The 25,974-nt window shown below is 32.3% G+C and overlaps 3 protein-coding genes and 1 long non-coding RNA gene across 5 annotated transcripts; 1 reads left to right on the top strand and 3 right to left on the bottom strand.

Annotated features, from left to right (window-relative positions):
- Positions 1-772: 772 nt before the first annotated feature.
- Positions 773-4,969, bottom strand: LOC110600242 (PLASMODESMATA CALLOSE-BINDING PROTEIN 3). Its single transcript, XM_021737042.2, has 4 exons — positions 4,687-4,969; positions 3,962-4,198; positions 3,826-3,859; positions 773-1,380 (listed from the first exon to the last, which is right to left on the bottom strand). Exons 1-4 carry the CDS (start codon positions 4,736-4,738, stop codon positions 1,089-1,091), a joined length of 615 nt encoding a protein of 204 aa, XP_021592734.1. The 5' UTR covers positions 4,739-4,969; the 3' UTR covers positions 773-1,088.
- Positions 4,970-5,250: 281 nt separating this feature from the next.
- Positions 5,251-5,969, top strand: LOC122721678. Its single transcript, XR_006348393.1, has 2 exons — positions 5,251-5,423; positions 5,801-5,969. It is a non-coding gene; the product is annotated as an uncharacterized LOC122721678 (long non-coding RNA).
- Positions 5,970-9,251: 3,282 nt separating this feature from the next.
- LOC110630848 (protein CANDIDATE G-PROTEIN COUPLED RECEPTOR 2) lies at positions 9,252-12,191 on the bottom strand. Its single transcript, XM_021778455.2, has 6 exons — positions 11,683-12,191; positions 10,930-11,121; positions 9,862-10,024; positions 9,688-9,790; positions 9,502-9,583; positions 9,252-9,404 (listed from the first exon to the last, which is right to left on the bottom strand). Exons 1-6 carry the CDS (start codon positions 11,980-11,982, stop codon positions 9,327-9,329), a joined length of 918 nt encoding a protein of 305 aa, XP_021634147.1. The 5' UTR covers positions 11,983-12,191; the 3' UTR covers positions 9,252-9,326.
- A 2,913-nt stretch (positions 12,192-15,104) lies between these two features.
- LOC110600129 (protein LEO1 homolog) lies at positions 15,105-21,595 on the bottom strand. Of its 2 annotated transcripts, none has more exons than XM_021736879.2 (11): positions 21,312-21,595; positions 20,447-20,787; positions 20,158-20,296; positions 19,858-20,043; positions 18,950-19,126; positions 18,575-18,706; positions 17,009-17,188; positions 16,790-16,921; positions 16,348-16,452; positions 16,018-16,263; positions 15,105-15,342 (listed from the first exon to the last, which is right to left on the bottom strand). In XM_021736879.2, the coding sequence occupies exons 1-11, from the start codon at positions 21,423-21,425 to the stop codon at positions 15,208-15,210; spliced, it is 1,887 nt and encodes a 628-aa protein (XP_021592571.1). In that variant the 5' UTR covers positions 21,426-21,595; the 3' UTR covers positions 15,105-15,207. The 2 variants fall into 2 exon arrangements, with proteins under 2 accessions (XP_021592571.1, XP_021592572.1); XM_021736880.2 differs by having other exon boundaries at positions 20,158-20,293; positions 21,312-21,594.
- Positions 21,596-25,974: the final 4,379 nt, after the last annotated feature.

The raw sequence follows: 25,974 nt of genomic DNA, 5'->3' as shown, positions 1-25,974 counted from the left end.
AATATTGTCAAAATTACAATAATTTTGATTTAGATGTGTGTGAGTTTTATTTTTTGGTAAAAAAATTTATATTCCAATAAAAATAATTTTTTTTTTTAAAAAAAGGCAACTCAGGTCCAAAACCAGACCGAAATTGACTCTGAGCCAGCCCTACATCACACCCACCGGGCACCTGATGGATCATCACAAAGCAGCAATTCCCGGCCTTATGCATTTAATAATGCGCGGGTGTAACCGTAAACCAGCCAGCTTAATTAGCTGCTGCATAGCATCACTAACCATTGCATCTTCCTTTGCCAAAGCCGTTTAACTTAACGCATAGTCACAAAATTCCGGATTCAAGCCGCCTCAATACCCTCATCCCTTCTTTTCGTGTAATACCCCTTTTAAAGGCTTTAAATACTGAAAAAGCATTGTAAAAAATTGCATCTTTCTTCAGTTGACGCACGCGAAACATGGGGCTACATGAGGGTATTCCAGTTCCAGAAAATGTTCCGTGGACACTCTTCTGCTTAAGATTATCTTGGTCCATAACAAGATTCTAGCATTCTAGCATCCAATAATTTCCAGAGGCAAAATTGAAAACCCTGCTGAAAAGTCGGACCATTTTACATGCCACTGTTCAAGTTACCAAGCTTCTAAAAGATCACTTGATAAAATTCTCATCTTAAGAAGTCAGTTTCCAAAACTGCTGGAGTTGACTATATGAAAAAAACTGTAATGGGACAAAAACGGCCTCGTAGTAAAAGTAAGCAACGAAGTTCCTCAGCGGTAATAAGAACGTGGGTGCCAAACTCTGATTAGACTAATAAATTACTGGTTTTCTAGATCTAAATCTAGATGTACAGACACGGGGGAAAATACAGACAAAGATGTCCCACCACTGACCACAACCACCAAAAAGGAATAAGAAGCCCATCTTTTTGCTCTGATAGGAGTGGAGAAGAAACAAACAAAAACTTAGCTAGCATGTTCATACATAAACGAAGGGCAGAATCACATGCATACATTTGCATATTGATATCCAGCATCAATCGTGGCACATACCCCACCTAAGCAACCGCCATCTAGGCCATACGTTTGTATTTTTAACCCCACAAGAGCATCAAGCCTGATACCAAGAGGGTGACCAAGATGGAGAACCAGCTAGTGTTAGGGAGTCTGAACCCACCATCAATGTCTGTGTTTATTCCAGCTCCTGTTGGACTTACGCCGTTGCCGATGCCTCCCAAGACTCCATTGGAAGGTGTTGTGGAGTATGGAGTAGTTGTTGTCGGTGTGGTGTTGACTGGATTGGTGTTTGGGTTGGTAGTTGAGGGTGTGGTGGTAGATGGATTTGTGGTCACTGGAGTTGGAGTGGTTGTGCTAGTCCCTGCAGCACTGTATAAACCAAAGGAAGAGTTGGTAAATAAGCCTTTGAACCTGAACATTCCATAACTTAGCACATTATTCCCTTAATTGTTTGAAATGTTAGAAACACAAACCTAATGACATCAAACAGGTTTACTATTCACCACAGGCAAAAACACATATACAAGTTAACACAGTTGCAAAAGCAATCATACTTCTAGCTTCCATTCACAATTTCTTTTATATATATATAAGAACAGAGATGCCAAAGAATGAGAACAAGTTAAGAAGATATATTAGGTCAATCCTAAAGTATTTAGGGCATGTGCAGACATGAAAAATTATTCAATAGGACAAACATAACAGGTTCCATCCGTCTCACAAACATGTGAAGTGCACTATGTAAGATCCATATAGCTCATATTCATGTGAGAGGGAATATCGTTTTGTTTAGTAATTTTCAGTGAAAACACAACCAAAAACAACATTTATTGATGCATTCCCAAAGATTGCATATGGGATTCACATTCAGAACAGCAATCCAAATTGAACCTGTAGCAACTTTGAAGCTCTATATAATGGCATTCATGCTGTAACCATTCAGAGATTCATATTTTAAACTTTGCGCTTAAATCAACAACAAATAGGCAAGGGAAAAAGAAGTAAAAGCTGTTCTGGATTGGGACTATGAATAACACAGATCATTCCTAGTACAACATGAAAATCTAATATTGAGGACATAACCAAAGCACACAGAGCTCAAATTACTGTTACTACCAATAGTACACTGCTTGTCATTAAAATTTGGCTGTCCCAGGTGGCCTTGCTGCTAATTACCATAGTTATACGACACAAAAATGTGTTTTTAACCAAACTAGAGATAACAACAGCACAGCCACTTGAGAACAATGATCCAATAAATGCAGGAACAATTTTAGAATTATGGGACCACACATGCACAGTTCTCAAAGACATCCAAATTTCAAAAGATGGCTCAGATCCCAAGATAATCATTCATCCCAAGGCTTTTGAGGTGCCTATGATAATAAAAATAATAAAATCCCCACCATGGAAATGGCAGCAAACACTTTGATCTTCAAAGTAGAAAAAAAGTCTTGTTGCATACCCTGCCCTCCCTCCCTTATCACACCACTTTTTGACTAAAGACTCATCCTCGAGAAATGACATTGTAATGCCTTTTTATTCTCATTCTTTAAAGAAATATTGAGGACTTTGAGTTCATGTCCAGATCAACAATCGGCACTGCTACAGTATGTTAAGAAAACTAAACCATGTGAAATAAAAAAAGGAAGTATAAAAAAAATCTTAACATCCGTATTAATCATATGCAAGATCTTTAGACAGAGTTCAAAAGGTAGAGGCCTATCGTGGCTTATAACGCACAACATTGTCTTTATACAAGTTGCCATTCTTTATATCATCCATCCTTGTAAAATTTTAGCTTTAGCAAAAGACAATGAATACTAATAATTGCAGCATCTTTTTTATGAAAAGTGAAACTCTTCACCGACTAGCAAACGGCTAAATGATCAAGAACATTATCATGCAACAGCAATACGAGTCAAGATGACAAACATAGCTCATTTTGAATTTAAATAAAAGTGACAGAAGAGAGATAGAAGAGGTGGGGACAGGTGTCGTGCATTTTACTAACGAAAAGCATCATCAGCAAGAAAACAGTTGATAGAGAACCAAAATTCTTGCAAAAAGCAACCTTTTTCTCCTATTGATGAAAGGAAAGATGCCCATCCCACATAAATAAATAAATAAATGAATTTCCCCTTTTGAAGCCAAAGCTACAGGAGCAGAGGAATCTACACAAGCCAACGTGAACAGAACTACGTCTCCATCCAATTATGCATGTCATGCTTCTGTAAATCCTAATTTGATTGGTCTATCTATCTTGAAGTTTTTCCAAGCCCAGTTATCAAACAGCACCAAGGTTGATCCCACGAAATTCCTGACTCAATTCTTCATTTCCTTGGTGTTCTCAATGTGAACTAAAACTTCAGCCACGGTGGATTTTTAAATCTATGCCCTAGATTCTTCTTTCATATTCAGTATTTTAATATGAAGTCAGTGAGAGCCCAGAGGGAAGTAAAGGGACCAAGAATAAAGGGCTAGCACCAACAAGTTCACTTTTCCATAGACGGTATATTCTTCCAAATTTTATTATATTTTTATACTAACTAGCTTCACGACAGCCAAGCACAATAGCCACTTGCAAGCCTATCTTGCCTTGGCATCTAGCCCTAAACAAAGGAGGGGTGCCCCATTAACAAAAAAGTTAAGGGCACCCCTCAATCACTAATTCACTATGCTGAAATGTGACAGATTTACTTTAATCATTAACATTTGAAATGTCAAATGGGTATGAGAGAGAGAGATGCTAAACCAGAAAGAAAATAGAAGCAAATGCACCAAAAAAACAAAAGCAAGATAAAAGCAATATACCTGACAGTAGCCGGATAAGAACAGCCACTATAACCTATATGAATCACACAAAGAGGTAAGAAAAAATGGGTGCTTTGTTTTCTTTATGGAACACATTTAGATACAGAAAAGTAAGGGATTTGACGCAATGGCTTACTGGGATCAGATGCAGAAACGGCAGCTGTGCCAGAAAAATCACAAGAGCCTGCAGCTTGGCCCTTCTTTTGGAAATAGCTATTAACAGCATAAGAGCAATGGGCCTTCACAGTATTAGGTTGGAAACAACCGCCATTTGAATGGGTAGGAGCACAGTCAGCCCCAGCTCCACAAGCATAGTCCAGAGTCTTTTGAAGAACTGCATCAGACATATCCTTGCAAACACACCATGTGCAGCCTAAACAAGAACAATAAATACTGTTAGAACAAAAAAGGAAAGGAAATAAACAGGGAAATGAAAAGGTAGGTTTTCAAAATAAGGAATTTGGCCTACAGAAAATAAATATGATAAAAAAAAATATTGGAGAAGGTTGATTTTGGAAGAAAAAAATGTCATCTTTAGCACCTGCAAATAGCTCACAGAGAGAGAGGGAAAAAAAAATCCTCACAGAGAGGAAGAAAGAAACCAGGGCTAGCAACATTGTGAAAAATACAAATAAGAAATAAATTTGTAAGAGAACAAATAACATACTAAGAAACAAAAGGGCAAAAACTTGTAGGGAAAAATATCAAAAAAAAATTAAAAAGGGAAAAAATTTTCCATTGCAGGCAAGATCAGACCAGTTGTTTTATTGTAAGAACTATGGTGGGTGGGGAAAGGAGACGCTTAAGCTAAAGGTCTTCAAAATTTTTATTTTTTAAAAAAGGGTTACTCCAGGAGCTTACTAGCATGGCCAGTCATGGCCAACATCAGCACTGCGAGCACTATAACCGCCATTACTGCTCAGACAAAGGTTAAGAGATTAGTGGCACAGAGTTATAGCGGTAGCAATGGAGGCCAAGAAAAGGGTTTCTGGCGGAATCACTGATGAGTGTGTGTGTGAGTGAGAGAGAAAGAGAGAGTGAGGTATGGAAGAGTGTGCGAGTGACAGTGAGAGAAGTGAAATGGGTGGCTATCTAGGCAAAAAATAGTGCCGCAGCAGATTGTGGGGCAGATTGTGGGGGGGAGGTGGCCAGTTTTTTTAATTTCTATTTTTTTTTTCCCATCTTTTCAATGAGCGGCCAATTTATTGTCGGTTTGTTGAGAAATTATAGAATGGCCCATTAACAGTTGCTTTAGATAATGAATCATATATCATTTTGGATTGTATGAAAAAATATTATGTGTATTATTTATTTGTATTATTTATTATTAATAAATAAATAATAATAAATTTTAAATGTTATAAAAAAGTTAATATAAAAATTATATTATAAAATATCTATTTCCCTTCCTTTCTTTCTCTGCTTAATAATCTATTGCTGCCATCAAATCGATTATTTTTTTATTCCTTTAAATGGAAGACGACCGTCCTTTTTTCCTCAAATTTTTATGAATTCCTTTCATCCCGTTTTGAATGGTATAAATACTTTCTTTTAAGTTATATCGGCAAACCGAGCTTCAAGATAAGGGATTGTGATAGGTTTGTCTTCTGTTTGTTTTTTCTTTCCTCTCTTTAGTATTCTTTTGCTGCTTTGGTAATGCTTTTCAGTGTAGACTATAAATCACATAATTTTTTTAAAAATATGAGTTTCTAACTTTTACTTGGTGCGATAACTCTTGGAAATCCTAACAATGTTTGGTTGTGAAATACCTAGTCTGTAAAAGACTGCTTGTGTAAAGGAGCTCTATTGTACCGCTGGATATTCCTCTTGGTTCTAGATCCTTCTTATAATGATAGTTTTTTATCTTTTATTTAATACTTCTTAGCTAATTTGTTTAAGCTTTTAAAGTTTTTTTTTTTTTAGTCTTTTTGTATCTATATTTTTTGGGTGCATGTTAAGTTTTTCTTTTTTTCAGATGGATTCTGGATAAATCTCAAGAGATGTGGGAACGATGAAGCTTCGATTCTAAATCTCTTGTTCTCGAATGTTTCAGGTTTATGGTTGTCGGTCGTGGGCTTATCTCTTGTGGGTTGAGATAGTTTTAAGGTTTTGTATTGCTTAGTGAATTGGGCCTTCTATGTTTACACTGTTTTATTCTAATTTTTAAATCAATATGCAATGAATCAATTTTCTCTCTTAAAGAAAAAAAGACATATAGAATTTTACTCATGAGCCCTTTGGTTTAGCTATTTAATTGTGAAAGGAAATCGAAAAGAAAAATTAAAAAGGAGAACTAAAAAAAATAGAAATTTATTTTATTCTATTTTACGTGGATAAATTCTTAGAAAAAGACAAATATAAATTTTCTCCTAAATAAGAATGCATTACATAACTATTATGCCTTTACAAATTAAAAAAAAATGTTAACTAACTAGCTAAAAATTTTAAACGAATCTAAAATATGAGTTCGAGATCGGCTTATTTAGAAAATAAATCGAATCTAATCAAATTTTTATCGAATTAAATTTCAAATAACTTATAAATATTTTGGTTCGTTTACGCTCCTATTTCTGTACATTTTCTGATTTACTCTTCCCTTTTATTATCCAAATAAAATAATTTTAAGAAGTTATTTTCTTTATCTTGGCTTATTTTCGTTTCTCTGCAATAATCAATATCATCTAATATATAAATAATTAAATAGAAAAAAATTACTCTTTTAATTTTCAATCTCTATTTTAAAAATAAAATTACTCATTTTTTTTCCATCTATCATTTTATGATATTTTCTTTATTTTTACATAAGCAACATTTTTATAATTTTAATTTTCATTAAATATTTTTTCTCATTTAGAACGCTCTTTAATTTACTATAAAAACTTTAAATAATAAATTAAAAATATAAAGGGAGTTTCGATGCCCTTCTCTCAAGTGTGTATATGAAATATACTTTTATAATTTAGAAATAATAAATTATTATTTCACTATAAACTTCATCTATTATTATTATTATTTAAATATTTATATCTCAAAAATATTTTACAGCAATGCTTAAATATTTATCCATTAGCAACAATGAGTAATGTACCTTTTTCTAAAAAAAACTATAAGATTGAATAAATTAATTTGTATACTAAATATAATTTAATAGCAAAAGGAATGTTAAAATTAGTATAGCAAATCAAGTGATTGCAAGAAGAATTTAAGGAAAAGCACGTGTGAGGTATAATGGCGGGCGAGTACAAGCGAGGCGCAGGAAGACAATTCAGCCATTAAAAGTTGGCGTACAGCGAATACGGCCACTGATTTCAGCCACAACAGCTCGGATGCAAGGTTGGCTGTGGAGCTCACCACCATTGGTTATTTTCTATTGTAAATTTTTTTTTTTTTGTATTTTTGTATTTTACTCTAGCAAGCCTAAATATTTTAGATTTATACATGAACTCGTTTGTATTCAGACTTTAAATCTCCATATTAACAAATTCAAATTTCGAGGAAAAAGAAAAAACTCACCAACCCACTTTTTCTTCTAGTTTAGGCAGCTGTTATCTTGCAGTGTAGGACAAATTCACTGCTAATAATTTTGATTAAAATTGCTTTTAAGAAAAGTGAAAAAGCTTGAGATTATTCAATCCCTATTTTTCTTTCAGATTTTTAATATCTAATCAAGTTGATTTTTTAGTTACTATAAATGAAAAGCTTGTCAATAGATGAAAACAGTCTACAATTTGAATTAAAGGCAAAACGATTTTGGCTTTCAGACTCTCTTAAAAGAAAGGTTGGCTTTCAGATTTATTTAAATTAAAGTAAATCAACCTAACTTCATAAATATTCATATTAAATTTTGATTTCGTACAATGCAAAAATTATATTATCTACGAGAGACATAATTTCATTATTTAGCTTTATTTATTTTTATTCCGAAATAATTTATATTTAAAAATATTTTTTATAAAAAATACTTTTTAATAAAATAAATTTTTTTATTATTTAATTTTAATTTAAAAAATAAAACATATTAATAAATTTATATATTCTTAAAATATAAAAAATAATTTCTCTAAAATGATAAGAAAAATATTTTTTGTTAATTAGATTTTATGAATACTCTAAACAATTATTCCTTATATTTATATTTTTTATCAAAACTTTTTTACTTGTTTCTTTTTTTAAGACGATAACAACATATAAATTAAGACGATAATAACATATAAATTGATTATTATAACTCTATTTAATTTTATTTTATTTTAATAAATTTTTAAAAATATTTTTAATAATTAATAAAATTTAATATATTTAAAATGAATATAATTTAAAAATAAAAATTTATATTTTTTAATAAGTGTAAAAAAATAAAATAAATAAATAATTATGAAATGATAAGAGTAAAAGATTTGAAAAATATTTTCTTAAAAGAAATTGTAAAACAAACATAAGCTTATTTTATAAAACTACATTTAAAGAAATAAAGCATCCTCAATAAGTCAATATCTCATGAGAAATTTTACAGTATTATAACTATTAACATAGATGATTCCATATAAGTCACATCTCTTCCGATCCCAAAATCTTTCAGTATGAAAATTTCTCTTTTCCTATAAATATTTTAGGATTTATTAATATTTGTAAAGATTTTAAATTATAGATGTCTATTGACTTTTCTATTCCTATTTCCTCTAGACTTGCATAATTCCCAACTAGTTTAGGATTTCTTTTTTGGGGAACAAATTTCCCCACAAATTCGTTGTTTAGACAATTTTTCGGTTCGTAACAATTATTTTCTCTCAAACTTGTTATAAACTTGCCCAAGTTGCAATAACTTTTCAAGTTTTAACCCTGCGACTGTGACATTAATCATTCTGCAGCTGATGGTGGGAAATTCAATATAGTTGGAGGAAATACTTCTAGCTTTTAATTATCACATCTAGTTCATCTGTTCATCAACTCCAGTGAGTAAATGACGTGCAATGTAGGCTCTTTTCTGTTTCCTTGGGCTTACTAGTCACCCAGGATTTCATGCCAGATGATTGTTACTTGATACAACCTTATTGAAATAATAATAATTCAAGCTGTAAATCCCAGATCATGTTCCATATTTCAACAGAAAGATAATTATCGAACTCTACAAACTATTGATTTTTAGCCCAAAGGAACTCGATTGAACAATTGAGAGTAGGCACCCAGCCGATATTTTGAAAAGATAAAAGTTACTAGCCATTCTTTCACTACTGGGTTTTTATATTGGCACTAAATGCCTACTTTCAAAGCTATTCAAAATTAATACTTCATTTCATCATATTATAGATTTGCTATGCAATTAAATAAAAAGAACAAAAGAGGCCATAATACATTCTTTTTTTTTTTTTTTGAAAAATTTTCATCCTTTTATTATTACTTTTTTGCTTTAACAACATAATCAAATGTTTTTTTTTTTCATTCACATTTATTTACAGAGAATACAATCTTATGCCATGTTTCGATTCATACCTTAAAATTAATTAGTCCCAGTCAGCATCAAAGAACCCGGCGTCCTTCATCTCAGAGTAATATGCATTATCCAAAAGGAAATCTTCTTCCTACAAAAACATGCCAATTCAATTTCATTTAGATAGTGAGCGAACATGCAAACACAAGATATAAAGTTGATTGACCACAAGATTCAAGTATGATCACCTGGAAAAAATCTGCTAGAAATGTCAAGTAAAGAAAAGGAAGGTAAAGAGAGTGATAGCAGACAACCATGAAATCGTACAACCTGCAGCAGATGAAAAATGAAATAACCTTATTCACGATGCCATATAAAATTGCAAAGCATGTTAATATGAGTTTGCTTATGTTTTTAAATAATTTTTTAACTACCAAATGGCAAAGCTAGCCCCAAGCGCAGCAAGCACACATGCAAACAATGATGCAGCACTAGTGACAAACATCACAATGATGTAGTTGTGGAATGCTGGTCTAGCTGCAAAGAAAGAAAAGGATTATTAGTTTAGGAAAACTACTTTTAAACATTAGTAGAAATAATATACCCACGAGGTAGCCTCTCTCTCCATTTTGAGAAATGCACAAATAATATGTAGCCATAAACTGCTGTAAGCAATAGCTTATGTATAATCCACAGGCCCCACTTCATTCTTTGTGTACTATCATCACCGTCAATGAACAGTGGAACCCCAAATCCAAAAACATAAATTCCCTGTGGAAAAAAAAGAAAGGTCGAATGCAGTTAGGCTGGATTCAATAGTTAAAGATGGCTGTTGATTTGACTGGAAAGCATTGCACAATATGATGAATATACAAACAAATTGAGCTCTAATTAGAAGGGCCCCAGGATGCTATCAAATTATCCTCTCCTTGACTGCAAGATCAAAGTACTATTAAGGTGCAATTCTAAAGCCTCCTAGTAATCGACCTATCAGTTCTCAATTTATCTTAAAACTTAAAAGGTACACAAGCTCAAATTAATTCAATCGAGTTAGCAACCAAAATCTCCATGAGATATATCTTAGTGTATCCAATAAGCAAATATGGACACTAACTCTTACTTTATGTTGGACTCCCAATTATCTCTCCTTCTAAATCAAATAGCGACTACATGGAGCTAATTCTTTATGGATTAACTCACAGATAAACCTTAGAAACAGAGATGGCAACCAAAATGCAAAATTTGACGCTAACCCAGAGCAGATTATTGAATCTTAAGAAGACAGAATGACAATTGATAGCATGTGTGACTACATAGTACATGTACCCCCCCCCCCCCCCCCCTCTTTTTTCTTTCTTTAATTTCTTCTAATGAATGAACATGCCTGAACTAAAATTTCTTGTTCAAAATTTATCACTAAAAAACCCATGTCCGATGTTGTATTGACAACAGGTACATAAATAATAATGATGTGACAGTTCCTGTTTTAACAGGTTACCCAATACCTATTCCAGGTCGTAACATGCTCCAATAATTTAAAGAACGTATAGCTATGCCCATACAATAATCTCTAGCACTTTGGCACTGGCAGTGACTTTACAATCGGGAGATGCCATGTCTAAAAGTTTAATCATATCCAGCTTAAGTGTCATGGAAAAGGCAAAAGAATATGGCACCTTAAAGAGTATATCAACACCAATAATGATTCCTGAGACAGCAAAGTTACGGGTCAGAGTTTCCAATCCACTAGCATAACTATTCTGGAGCAGAAAAGCAATTAAGCTAATTTCCAAGCACAGCATTGCAGATCCTGTGAATAATGACAGGAAATTCCAAGAAATCTCCTTCCCAGGAGAACACTGCCAAGCCTGTTCATCAAGGAGAAGTACAGAAGGTAAATACTAAATGCAAAAGAAAAAATTACAAAAATCAGTTCATCACATCACTAAGCTACGAGAAAAATTCAGAAAAGGGGGTGACAAAACTTATATTATTTTTCTAAATCCCATGTCTGTGATATACATTATTCCCACCAAGGATAAATCAGTGGTCCCCTTGATGAAGTTACAGGAAAGGATACATCAACTGTTAATTCCATGAAATGGAGGAAATTTCATCTTGGGCATAATAAAGGAAAGGAAATTACAGCTTCTACGTTACTTCAATCCGTACACAGAAGTAACAGAACTCACAGCAATACTGAACAATAATAACAGTCTCAGAAGCAATTCTTTACAGGTCTCAACAACAAAAATGACCAACTTAAAACATCAAAAATCCCAATCCTCCAACTTTTGTAATTCTTTCTATACACTTTTCCCCTAAATTCACTTACAACTCCACTATGCTCAAAATCCACACAGAAACTCAATATCTTCAATTTTCTTCATTTAACGGAAAACCATAAGAAAAATTAGAAGAGAAAGGACCTGAAGACAGCACCAAGCAAGATTAAGAGAGCTAGCCAACCAGAGAAGGGCATAATAGGAAATCATGATGTAAGACCTCCCATTCCATAGCTTCCTCAAATTTTTCTTTGCGTTGATCCCCAAGTACACCACAAATATGATAGCCGGTAATACTAAAACAATAACATACCACGGCCCTTCACATTTCCGGCCGCCGATGGCAGGAAAGGTATGATCAGCCTGGGCGTCGATTCTGGACGAATCGGGGATTTTCGGCCCAAGAGAAGGAGAAGTTGCGTAAGCGATTGCTTCGAGATTCATTAGATAAGGGTTTCTTCGAAAGAAGAAGACTTAGATGAGCTGGAGAAACCCTAGATTGGACGGCTTCGATCGCATTGTGGGGGAGATCGTGGAAATACTTCGTTCTTACAACCGATGCAGCTATCGAAAGACCAGCAGAAATCGGGTGCGGTGTTTTTCTCTTTCTTTTTTTTTTTCGAAGATTTTCTTTTATTATTATTAATTAGAACATAATCGAACGGCTCTCTAATTATATTTTTAGGTATCAAGTTTTTTTATATCAATTAAAGAATATATTACTAATTTACTAAATTTTTTAAAGATGTATTGGTCCAAAAAAAATTAACTTTAAGAGTTTTTATATTTATAATTTAAATTTTTAATTTTAAATAAAAAAATTTAAATTTTAAATTTATGGTAATTATAATAATTTTTTAAAATTAATTTTAATCAAATTTAATTTATATAATATATTATATATTATATTTTTATCAGATAAATAATTTAATTAATTAAAATTAAAATTCTAAACTCTTAATTATATAAAATTTCTAAATTATATAATTAAAATATTCAATTCTCTAATTCTTAAATAAAAATTTTAATATAAAATTTTAAGTAATTGAAAATTTAAAATTTTAATTAAAATTTAATTTAAATTAATTAAATTATTTATATGATAAAAATAATAAAATATGGTGTGTTATGTGATTTAATTAAAATATTATTATAATTAATTTAAAATATTACTACAATTATAATAAATTTAAAAATTAATTTAACAGGAGCTAACCAGCTGTTTGGTAACCAAGAAAAGAAAAACAAAAAAAAGGCTCTCATTTCAATTCAAGGTTTAAAATGGTTACAGACACAACAAAGCACAACAGAGGCAGGAAAAACTCCCACTTAGTCTGCAGAGAAGCTTGCCTCCTCTCCCATCAACTCAGCCAATTTACTCCAATCTTCTCATCATCTTCTTCACTGCCTGTGCTGCATCATTCCTTGGGATACTGGGTATCTGAATTAATACTTCAGCCTTTTGTCCTGCGGTTGCATTGACAAGTCCACCATTGTTCTCCACTTGATAAACCAATTCATTCCCCTTTGGCCTTGCATCTATATAGACAGTTGAATTTTCATCAGTCTCCACCTTTAAAAGCATTCTTGACAGCTCTGTTACCACTTTCTTTTCAAGCCATCTTCTAATTGGCCTGGCACCATATTTATATTTTAAAATAGTTATATTTTAAAATAATAAAAAAAATTAGAAAAAAATATTTATAAAAATCCCAAATTTTATATCTTTTTACCATTGTATCTTTAATTTTTTTTTATAAAAATACCATACACTAATAATATTTTTATAATTGTATTTCTTTTTTTATTCTCGTTAAAAATTAATGTATAAAACTAATTTAATATAAAAAACCTCCAAAATAGCAAATAAACATTCTCAATAGAATTATCACATCCATTTACATTTTTTTATTTATTTAGATTAAATGTTAAAAGTTTAATCGTGAGATAAAAAATACATTTATATTTATTTTTAAATTTAAATATTACTCTAATTAAAATTTTATATGTTAATTTAAATTTTTTATGCTAAAATGAGTTCCTCGGTTGAAAAATTAATAGAATTATGAATGAAAAATACAATTGGAAAAATAAACGTTAGTATAGGGTATTTTTATAAAAAAAATAAAAGTATAATTATAAAAAAGGTAAAGTTTAAAATTTTATTTACAATATCTAAAAAATTTTAAATTGATATAAATAAATTAATAAATTTCTTAAAAATTTAGCAACAATGACCGGGAAGCCAAACTTCTCCAGCACAGCACTTGCCGGAAGCAGAGATTTTAGAGAAAAGGGAAAAGAAAATACCTCTTAGAGAGAGAGGTTGCGTGAATATTTACAAGCAACCTTGGCATGTACTGCTTTAAAGAACTTTTCTGTCCTCTCATTTAATTTCTCTAATCACGCAAACCCTAACATCTTTATTTCATTCTCGCCATTTTGGATTTAGGTTTAGTTAAAGATATTGAAATTTAGGTTTTGTTATAATAAACAATTTTTATTTTTAAATAATTTAAATTCTATATCAATAAAATATTTTGTCATATAAATTAAAATTTTAAAATTAATTAGAGTTCATTTATTTTGAATAAAAAAATTGGACTTATTTAACAAAAACTAAAGATTATTTATTTGTTAAAGAGCAGAGGAATATGTTTAAACTTTATTTTAAATTAATTATATTCTTTTCCGACCGCCCACAATGTAGTTGATTAAAATTAAAGCATTTGGTTTATTTGATTAAAATTAAAGCATTTGGTTTATTTGATTTAAAATTAAATGAATTAAATAAAGTGAAAATTAAAATTTTATTATTTATAAAAATTAAATTAAATTGATTTTGATAAAAAATTAAATCGAATCAAATTGATTTAATTTAGTTTGATTTAATTCGATTTGAATTTTTAATAAATTTTTTATTTTTTACACTTTAATTTTACTATTAATTTTTTTTTGAAATATTACTATTTTAAAATTTAATTAGAATATTTTAATCTTAATATAATCTAATCTTTTTATATTATTGAAAATAATATATTATTATCACTAATTAATTCGATTTGATTTTTTTAATTTTTTCTGATTAAAATCAAACTGAAATAAAATAACTAAAAATTTTTAAATTAAATATCAAAATAAACGGAAATGAATAAAAAATAAATTAAAATTTTAAATTAATTCGATACAGTTAATTTTTTCGATTTGAACCGAATAATTTTGATTTAAACCAAATAATTTTAACCAATTTTAAGTGTAACTATTTTTATTACTAACATTTTATATATTATGACAATATTTTATATGGAAAAGATTATAACTAAATATAAACAATTTATAATAAAGTTTTAAAGCCATATAAAAATAATAATATCTAATAAGATGCAATTTATTGTTTGAATTGCCAGTAGAGAATTTTGCCTACATAACTTGGCCTTCCATTTTAAAGATCATTATAATTTGCAAGAAGAGATTCTACTCGTACAGAAACAAATGCCTGATTATCTTTGTTCAAACTATAGTTAACCAAGCTTTATATTTCTCTTAATCCCATTAACTAATACTCAAAAAAGAAGATCAATATATATATATATAAAAATATATGTGTGCAGCAAAGCTTATGAACAGTGATCAAGGATGAAATATAAAACTAATCAACTACAGAAGTATTCACTCCTCATCACTGTCATATACAACTGCCATTCGTCGGTGAGTTGGAATCTTTCTTGGAGGGGACTCCTCTTCTGATTCAATCCCTGCTCGCTTGTGACCGCCTCCATACACCTTGCTCTTTTGCTTTGGCTCCTGCAAAATGACCAAAACATAAAATTCTAAGTTATATACTTCACACTATTGACATCAAAACTTGCAAATGATAACAATTTGAAAGTAGCCTTCCTCAAATGGGCTTCTAACTAAATAATGAGCTTGTATTCTGTTGAAGTTACAAGAGCATTATAGTAATTATGTAATAGATGCAGAATGGAACATCAACTACGGCGTATGGACATCAATTCCTAGGAATATATTGTCCTCCTCTCAGATTCTCTAAGAAATGCCAAGAAAAGAAAGAAACACAAGAATCATTCACTACAAATTTTCTTAACAATTATGAAGTTAATTTATTTGCTCCCCATAGAAGCAGTACAACAAACCTAATATAAACATAATCTCAGGCACCCTAACACAATAGCATCCCAGAAATTTAGGAAACTATTGTCGCGGTTTCAAGGACACAAAAATCAGCTGTGTAATACAAATAAGAGGCGATTTGATACCACCAGACCCAGAACTGTGAGGATGTAAGGCGAAACAAGGTTTTAAATTATGAAATAGTAATACTATCAAGGTATCAATATCCTTGTGCACCCAATCATATTGGTAAAAACCTTTCACACTGCACAATGTCACTTTTCCAGATCATTACATACAGAAGTACTGAAACAAACAATAGAGTACATTCATAACACTTATGCATACCTCAACCTCCTCTTCCTCTTCTGAGGCTCCATCCACCTCCGGTTCCTCATAGCGTTCTTCTTCTTCCTCCTCTTCTTCATATTCTTGCTCTGGCTCCTCAACCCTTTTCCGGGGAGGAGATCTCTCGAATTCCTCTCCATCACTTTCATACTCTGACTCTTCCCTCTCACTGTCAGAGAAACTCACAGGGCGCTTTGATGATTTCAAAGTGGGCAGAGATGACTTGCGTAGAATATCTTTCTGCCCCTGTTATTAATAGCGAAAATATTACAATAAGTCCAATTTCACCCAACTAAAAGGTAATCACACAATTACTTTGGGTTACAAGACCTTTTTAGCATTCATAATGCGTTTCTCTGCACGAGCTTCCACTTCCAGATCTTCTTCAAAGCGGCGGCGAGAACGACGAGAATCAAAATAATCTGGGTCATCATCCTAAATAAAAAGGAAATTAAATAATGAGACAGGAGACAAGGAGAAGATCCTAGATTTCTGTGCAGTAATAATGCTGATGTTGTTCCAATTCCAAACATATCAAAAAGAAAAATGAATCTTATGCTCATAAGCATCTTAAGATGAGAAGTGTATCAGACACAATCCACATGGAAAGAAAATAAATCAAAATGGAAGTCAAGGGGTTGCCATGTGCAAACAGTTATAATGTTGGAGCATAATATGAGAAACATAAATCACCCACACCTTATGAATGAAACAAAACAAAAGAGCAAAATATGTAGAAGCAATATAAGCAATATATTTGACAACTGCAAACCTCATCAAGAGCACCCTCCAAGAACCCAGGTGAAAGCTGACGCCTCCGCTCCACGGTTTGAGTATACTTCCGGCTAACTTTTTCCCTCTTCCGATTAAGAAGTACATTTGCTCTAATTGTTTGACTCTCAGCCTAAAAAACCAAAAAGACCAACATAAATTGAAAATCTGTAAACACACCAGGCAAATGCATGTCACTATAACTTTAAGCAATCTTTACCCTTTCTTTTTCCTCTTTCTCTCTCTCGGGATCAATGTCGGTGACGCAGTTCTTAACTTTATAAACCTTTCTATGCCGTGAGTCAACAAGAGCAGTCAACAGCCTGTGAGAATTTGATGTGAGTGAGGATGGCATAAACCTCATCTTCCTTCTAATTCTTCCTTGTGATTGAAGAAGTGACTGCAAGCAGAGGCAAAATTTGTATCTTATTTACCAAGAAATGAAGACATAGATTGTCCCCTGAAGGGCAATGCTTGGGGAGCTGATCTAATAAATGCACTTCAAACAGGGAAGCTAGATTCCCCATGTTGGGATGGCCGAGCATAAAAGATTTTGAAGGCAAAAAGAAGAGGCAAAGGGAGAGAAGAGAATGGAAACAACAGCACTGAATACTGTTAAGCCAGGATAAAGAAGAAAGCAAGGACTATCTTTTCCCACAAATGCATAGAGGCAGTCAAAAAGAAGTTGAAATTATATTATAGTAGAGAAAAGCTTTCTATTTCAACAACTGTTGATAGGAACAGATCCAAATCCAGCAGCACTTATTCTAAGCTTGGTACATAAATACAATAGAGCAGTACATCAAATCTTCATAGCATTTCAAAGTCCAGTTTCACAACCAAAACATAAGGGATTCTATCTACTATACTAAATCACCATTGCCTGGGCATCCAGCCCAACCCTAGTATGCAAGATGATATTGCACTTCCAGATTAGCAAAGGCTTAAGCAAGCTAAGAAAGCAATACAGTGACAGTTCAAACAAACTCACTATCTTTAAAAAAAAATAATTTCAGTTCCCTAGACAACATGTACACACTAACATGAATAAAAAGAATATTTGTCAATCACAATGCAAATAGAAACTCCACGTAATATAGGTTCCAAACTCAAGTTCTTTAAATTGCAGCCATTTCCCATCCCTTTCATCTACAGCATACAAACTAAAAAGTTACAATGGGAAAGAAAATCCACTAAAAGATTCAAATGTTTTTAAGAACTCCATGTGCATGGAATAAATTTTAAAATGATAGAAATCATTTGGATTCAATTACTTGGAATAAATGAAAACAAACAAGCGTCCTTGTTTTCTTATTTTGCTCTTATTTAAAAAGAAATTAATATAACTTGAAGTAGCAGCATTTTGGTTTCTTAATAAAACACTTCAGAAACGTATTGAATTCTTGCAAAATCATGCCACTTTTGGCATAAATTCATTCCTTTCAACATGGCTTATTTTTCTAACTAAAAGAATTGATTTCTATTAATTTTAAACTTTCCATACATGAGAATAGGTCAAATAGAATTCAGTTCATTTTAGAATTTCCAGACCCTCAAGGAAATCAACGACATCAGAAGGTAGATATTCACAAATGAAAAAAAAAAAGAATGTTATGCATCTTGGTAGACCGTTAAATGTCAAAATGAACCTAGCACAAAAACACTGTTAGCAGCCACCACAATATAAATAGAGAGAACAAGAAAATTGAGGAAAAAGAAGACTAAAACAGTTGAACATATCACATGCTTGAATCACACATGTAACATGACAGATATGGGGTGTCACCTTGTTATGTCTAAGAAAAAGATGTGTTTGGTCATGGCGATCATCTTGCACAGATATATCAAGAACTTCATTCCCGATTAATAACTGTAAACTGCCATCTGACCATCTCACAAAGCGAGCATTGCTTTCAACCTAAATATCAAATGAAAAGGATATTCTAGTTGCTATCAAATTGAATTAAATATAATAAATCAATGCAACATGCTATATCGTGCCAATTAAGCATAAGTAAATTTTAAATTTGTCGGTCAGACAAAATTTTGAAAATAAAATAGCAGCTATGGGAATAATCGTTATACCATGAATCATAACAGAAATGTCCTCTTTTTTTTTGGAACACTATTCCAAGATATAAAATTCCAGGAATCTACTCACGTGTTTAGTGCCATCAGGATTTCTAACAGTCCTCCATCGCACAATATTATTTTCCAAGCGTATGCGTGTCTTGGCTCCAGACTCATCTGTAACAAATGTTTTCTCTTCCACATATGTCTTAGGGTCAAATGGGTTTGGGTCAATGCCCATTATATTGGAAACCTTGATCATGTTCATCTGCAAACAAGTACTAAAATTTCACCTCAAGAAAACATGTGCAGGCATGAACATAGCTTAAGTATCAGATGCAATAAAACCACAAAACAACTGCTGCCATTAAGTACATTGCAAAATACCATGTCAGTCTAATACTTTCTTTGAGAAGCGCTCTGTTAACAATTTGATATTCTCTAAATTAAGTTATAATTTATAAGCAATTTGGTATTCTCTAAACAACTTGGCATCTCCAGTAAACCTTCTCTCTGCTGCATGTTTTCCATACAAGTTTATAGAGTCATTGGTGGAAAATAATAAATTAAGGGTGACCCAGCGCACAAAACAACATTTGAAGGCTCTGGTGAGGATTGATGTACACAACCCCACCCCTGTTTTACAAAGAGGCTACTTCCATGACTCAAACCAGTGGCCTCTAGGTTTCAAACAGAGTAACCGTACCATTACACCAAGCCATCCTCTTAGAAAATAACATATTACACAGAAAAAAGAATTACATGATCTATATGCTAACAATGCAATTAAAATGTTCCAGATGCATCTTTAGGGGGAAAAATTTTAAACAAAAAATAAATAAAAATTCCAGTTAGACCTGCTGAAAACAGAAACCCTTCTCTAAACTTAATTTTAATAACCAAGCATACTATTGCAAATTATTGTAGCTTTAATCAATCAGTCAAGAAATGCAAAAGCTTCGGCTACTAATTTAGCAGATAGAAGAAAGAAAAATACACCTTGGTTGGATCAGCTGGAGGTTGATGAAATGGAATCTCTAGCTCTAATGGAGGGCCAACTGGCTTCTCTTTAGCTTTAACATCAATGTTCTCCTCTTCTGACTCATATTGAGCATCTTCATCCATCAGCATATCCTCTGGTCTTAAGTTCTTTTCATAGCTCGCTTCCTCTTCCATTGGAGATCTCTAAGTAATGAAAACGATATGTATCATTCTCAGGGACATAAACATGCTTGACAAGACCAGATGATACAGAAATAGTATGCACTATGCAAACTGCCTTTGTTATTCAGTACTCACGTGTGAATCTTGCTCAATTTCATTCCTGACTGCATACCCTGCCTCTTCCTCATCATCAGAGTCGCCAAACACATCACGAATCTCTGCAGCTGACTGTGAAATGTGATTCTGATCCTTCTCCCCATCAGGTGATTTACTGCTATATTGTCCATTTTCCCATAAAAAACAATGAGGTCAACTTAAAAAGCAGACAGTCATGGAACATATACTAACATCTAGGATTATTTTATGTAGAAAGATTAACAGCAGTTATATTTAGAAATACGACAAGGAAAGAAAAGAAAATAACCTCAGACTTCTGTCCTGATCAACCTCCTCATCCTCATTGTCTGCGTAATGCTGGCCCTCAGATCTCTCTGATCCACTTTCAATTATTTCGTGTCTCCGACTTGTTGGAACTCTAGGAGCATAGTCTTCTTTCTCATCGCTGTCTGCTTCTTTTGCTTCACTCACTTCCCTCTCATCACCAACATCTACTTCTTCAGAACTTGGTTCCCTTTCCCCCTCACTTTCTCCTGGATCAGGTTCTACCTCGTGCATTTCACCTTCACTCTCCACTTCAACATCTTGATGCCCTTCCACTTCATCTTCACCTTCACCCTCATTCCTCAGCCCTCCTTCAGCTTCATCCTGGGAAAATCATCACAAAATGATGTTGTAAGCAGAAGCAGGTTGTTGTGATTGAACACCTTTTACCCACATCTTTCTCTCCATCCTATTCATTTTCTTCTTCTTTTTTTTAATGAAATATCAATTTAAAAAAATCCAGTGAACTTGATCCTAATACAAGAATCAGATTTCTCAAGCTGTACATTCCATTAATCCAAAACCAAATAAAACAGAATGCATATTGCAAAGACAAGTTTTAAAAGACAAGTTTTAAAAAATTAAGTCCATTTCAACCCCATTATCACATTGCAACCTATTAAACACAAAATTCCCTGAAACTCCATTTACAAAAAGCTGCAGGCGCCTAATAGCTCCACATTCCAATACTGCAGCGCAATTATATATATATATATATACATATGAATGAAAAAAGTCACTTGAAATCAACATAAGGATTCAAACCTATCAACAAAAATGTACGAATACGTATATAAACTAGTGTGCATGTACAAACTGTTTAAGAGGATGAGGACAAGGATGATTACTGAGGCGTAATTAGGCTGGGGGTTCGATTCGTGCTCGGAATCGATCTCTTCTTCTTCCTCAGACTGATCACCGAACAGGTTCTGCATCATCTGATGTCTCTTCTCTTCCCCCATCTCTTCCTTCTGCTTTCTATTTTCCCCCTCTGATCAGCGGTGCCTTTGAAAGATGATTGTCGAAAGCGAAGGTATCTGTGGAAGCTTTCCTGTGGGAGCGTGATTCTACTTTGGGTTCGGGTACAAATCGGATCCACCGTAAATTACCGCTCCGTGAAATTATTATTAATTAAGCTTTTGCTTTTAGCTTTAAGCCCGAATCTCTGACACGTTGGTCTGTCAGTTATACAACAATCCAATAGGATGATTGGAACAAAAATAAGGGAAGTACCAAAAAAAACATCTCGTACTTCGATTTATATTAAATTAATATTTATTCATATTATATCATTAATAATAATTTTTAAATATTATAAAAAGTATTAATATGAAAATTATATTATAAAATATTAATTTAATATAAATTAAATTATCAATATTATGATAAAAATAACTAAACTTATATTATATTTTTTATATTTTCTCTTTTTAATTAGTAATTATATTTTATTATATATATATATTAATTATATTTTATTATATATATATATACTTATTAAAAAATAAATAGATTATAATCCTAATTTCTTGCCACTTGCACTGGTTTGAGATTCTGTAGTTAAATGTTATTTATATTTATCTTATATATTTATATTATATAATTCTACTTATTTTTGCATAATATGGTATTATTATTATTTATTATTTTAATAATTAATTAAATTTATTATTTCATTACCATAATATCAAATTACTATAGTTGAATTTTATCTATATAATTCTATATATGTATATAATTCCATATATAACATATGAATAGAGAAAGGAAATATTAAAATTGCCAAAAATAGTATTACCAAATATTGATAAATACAATTTTTTTCCTTTTATTTTTATGTATTTTTTTAATTTAATTGGTTAAATTTATTAGTTTTATATTTAAATTCAAATTGATTGAATAGTTATTTCTAACATTTAAATTCAGTTTTATTAAATTTTATTAGGCAAACAAATTAATTTAAATTTTTTAATTTGTAATTTACTATATGATTATATGAATAAAAATTTATAATTATAACATTTTCATTTATTTTCTTTTGATTTTTATGAATCATTGACACATACACACACATATATATATATATATATATATTTATATCTTAAAAAATAATTATTTATACATTATAATATAATATACAATGCATTAAATACATAGCAAAAGAATTATATATTTTAAATTTCTATTGATATTAATAATTATAAATCAAATTAAATTAGAAAAATGCAGTATTTATTTCAATTTAAGTATTTCAAATTTTATTATTTTTAAATAAGTTTACTATATTAATACTATTAAAATAAAATATTAAAAAATAATAAGTACTACAATTTTCTAATAAGAATAGAGTCTCCTAAATTTGATTTTTTTAATACATTTTTTATTTTAAATATTTTAATTTTATTTAAGCTTTAATCTCTTATATTATAAAAAATATATAATATTAATAAGTAATTGATTCAATTTAATTTTTTATTAAAATTAAATCGGATTGAAATAATTAATTTTTAAAAATTAAAATTAAATTAAATTAAAATTTTAAATTAATTTAATTTAATTAAATATTTTGATTTAAATAAATACTATTTACTTTTATTTACTCATTAACGACCTCTTTATTAGCAATTATAATTTTACAATAATTCAATTGAGTCGTTTTTTTTCATGTATAATAAAAAATTATTTAAAATATATTATTGGAAAATAAATTATTTCAGTTAAAGTCAATTAGTTCAAATAGGCTCCTTAATTTTTTAATAAAGTTGAAATACACTCAAATTTATATTTTTAACCAAACATAACCCTGAATTTTGAAATTAAGTTTAAATTTGTCCAAACTTAATAAAATATTATTTAATTTATGCAAATTTTAAATAATTGGCAGTGATTTACATTTTTTTCTAATTTCTTTTTCAAAATAACAAATGTATTTTTGAAAAATGTAATAATGCATGATGCTGTCAAAAAGCTCGTCCGTTTTGACTTCGTTCAGGCGACAACAGTTTCTAGACCTCAGAGCATTCTTGGTTAATAGAATGGTCATGCTGGGATCTTCAAAGAGAGAAGGTGATTGGGTTAGCGCCAATGCCAGGTGTTGAATGCTAGGAAGCCACAAAGAATCAACCCCCATATTCACAGAAATGGGCATAGTAGAAGTAGGGATTGTAGCATAAGACTTGGAAACTGGGGCAGATGTAGAGACACTCATTGCAGAAAACTCAGGCTACAAATGAGTCCACTTTTCTATTGTAGGTGGGGGAGGAGGAGAAGAAAGCATAATTACTTATTCCGCTCGGCGAACACGTTTGGAAGGGAGACCAGTTGCCTTAACAATAACTTTACCCTGGGCAGCACGAGCCATCTTAATAAAGTTGCTCTTCTTTTCAGTCATATATGCACAAAATAAAAAGTGTATAAATAAGGTAGTCTAAAGTATAAGAGAAGACGAAAAGAAAAATACCCTGCTTACTTACTAGAGAGGTGCTTTCCCTAAGACGATGAAGGTTGGGCAGGTGAGAAATCCGAGTCTAGTTCACCTGAAAAAGGCTTTGCTAAGATAAGATAGTGTTACTCCCTGCCTTGGTGATGTCCATTTTCTGCAGGGACTTAGCCATCATCAAAAGAGAGTCTAAAGCTTCATTCTCATCTCTCTATAGCTGGACCTCATCCTTCCTCTAGTTCGTTAAGAGGTAAGCATGGATCCTCACCTCCCCTTATGTTTAAAGCAAGTTTTAGAAGTTTTGGAGAGGTTTATGGCATGTTTTGGGGTATAAGCATGAGTTTGAGCATATGTTGATCATATGCGTTTTGTTGTTGTTTTTGGGGCTTGAACTAGTTTTTAGGCCTCTATATGCATGAGATATGTTATATGTTAGTTCAGAAGTGTTGGTATGCATGTTATGGGTGTTTGATAGGATTTGGAGGCTGAGAGCATGAGTTGTGCTCGGATTCTGCCTTTCTGGAGAATCCAGGTTCGGCCGCCGAAGTAAGGTTCGGCCGCCGAACCCCTTGTGGAGGCAGTTTCGGCTGCCAAACCTTGCCCCCGAAAGCTAGGCTTTTGGGTGAGAAAGGGGCTTTCGGCCGTCGAAAGAGGGAGTTCGGCCGCCGAAAGTGCATGAGTTTCGTCTCTGGACGAGACTTTCGGCCGCCAAAGGTGCCGCCGAACATGCATGAGTTTCGTCTCTGGAGAGGGGTTTCGGCCGCCGAAAGTGCCGCCGAAAGTGCCCAGTCCAGCCTTCTTTTGCCCATTTTTCCATGCATGCCTATGATGTTTTAGAGGGGTTTTGGGGAGATAGTAGGAGTTATGTTTAAGAGTTTGGTCCTCATTTGAGTCCACCTGTGTAGGTACGGACCCGAGAGACCAAGGAGGCCCACAGAGTTAGAGTTACAGAGACTGCTCAGCAGTTGACAGAGGTGAGTGGAACAGAACTTTATTTTAAAAGTTAAGAACTGTTTTAGCATGATTCATGCATCATTAATGCCATGTTTATGTAGGATGCTTTGCATTAGTATTCACCAAGTTGATGCATTGCATTATTACTTGTATATGTGGATTGGACCGAGGCGATCTCAATAGCCCATAAGTCTGTCATTATTGTATGTCCTGTGTGAGCTCCTTTGGGGCCGGGCATTTACCTTGGATGAGTCCTGTGAGAGCCCTTATAGGGTCGGGCACCATGAGTAGTTAGTGAAAGACCTGTGTGAGCTCCTTTGGGGGCTGGGCACTGACAGAGGGAGTTTTGGGATCATGTCCAATCCGAGATGTGAAATGTTTGTGCAGTGATGCATCATATGATAGCATGTTTTAAATGTGATTTTTATAGATTCCGCTCACTGGGCTTTAGCAGCTCATCCCTCTCCCTAACCCCATTTTTTCAGGGCCTCAGAGAAGAGAAAGAGAAAGAGATAGCAAGGGTAAAAGACATATGTAATAGTATAGAATAGTGGACATGAGAATGATGTACAGTACAGAGTTCATGTAATGTATAGAAATGATGTAATAGCAAGTTATGTATTGAGTTATAGAATTGTGCTTGGCCCTAGTGTATGTTTATCCCTTTGCACATGATCATTTTATGATTGAGATAATGTTGTTATGATGCGCTAGGCTTGGTGCATGGTAGTCTTTCTATCTCTGTAGTTACTGTATGGTACCATAGCAGGTATCACTCTTCGAGTGCATACAGACAGAGCATGCATAGTCCAGGCTTAGTTGATGAGAAAAGTTTCAAGAAAAGAAAAGATAGTCAAGCAAAGAAAAAAAAAAAAGAAGAGTAAGTAACAGTTTTAAGCTTAAGTATGATCATGTATGGGATTTATCAGGTACACAGAGTTGACAGTAGGCTTACTACGGGTCCCGGCGGCCTTAAGCCGATCTGGATCCTAGTGCCGGTGATGGTCCGGTAAGCGGGCTGTTACAAAATGGGTCCATGAATAACTGAAGACAGTCTTCAGCTGCTCTTTATAAACTATAATGGTATCCTCCGTAAGGATAAACTATAATTGTATCCT

The sequence above is a fragment of the Manihot esculenta genome, chromosome 14 (genome assembly GCF_001659605.2).
Source record: "Manihot esculenta cultivar AM560-2 chromosome 14, M.esculenta_v8, whole genome shotgun sequence".
NCBI classification, from domain to species: domain Eukaryota; kingdom Viridiplantae; phylum Streptophyta; class Magnoliopsida; order Malpighiales; family Euphorbiaceae; genus Manihot; species Manihot esculenta.
Note: the sequence above shows the minus strand (reverse complement) of the source record. Positions and strands in the feature narration are given on the sequence as shown.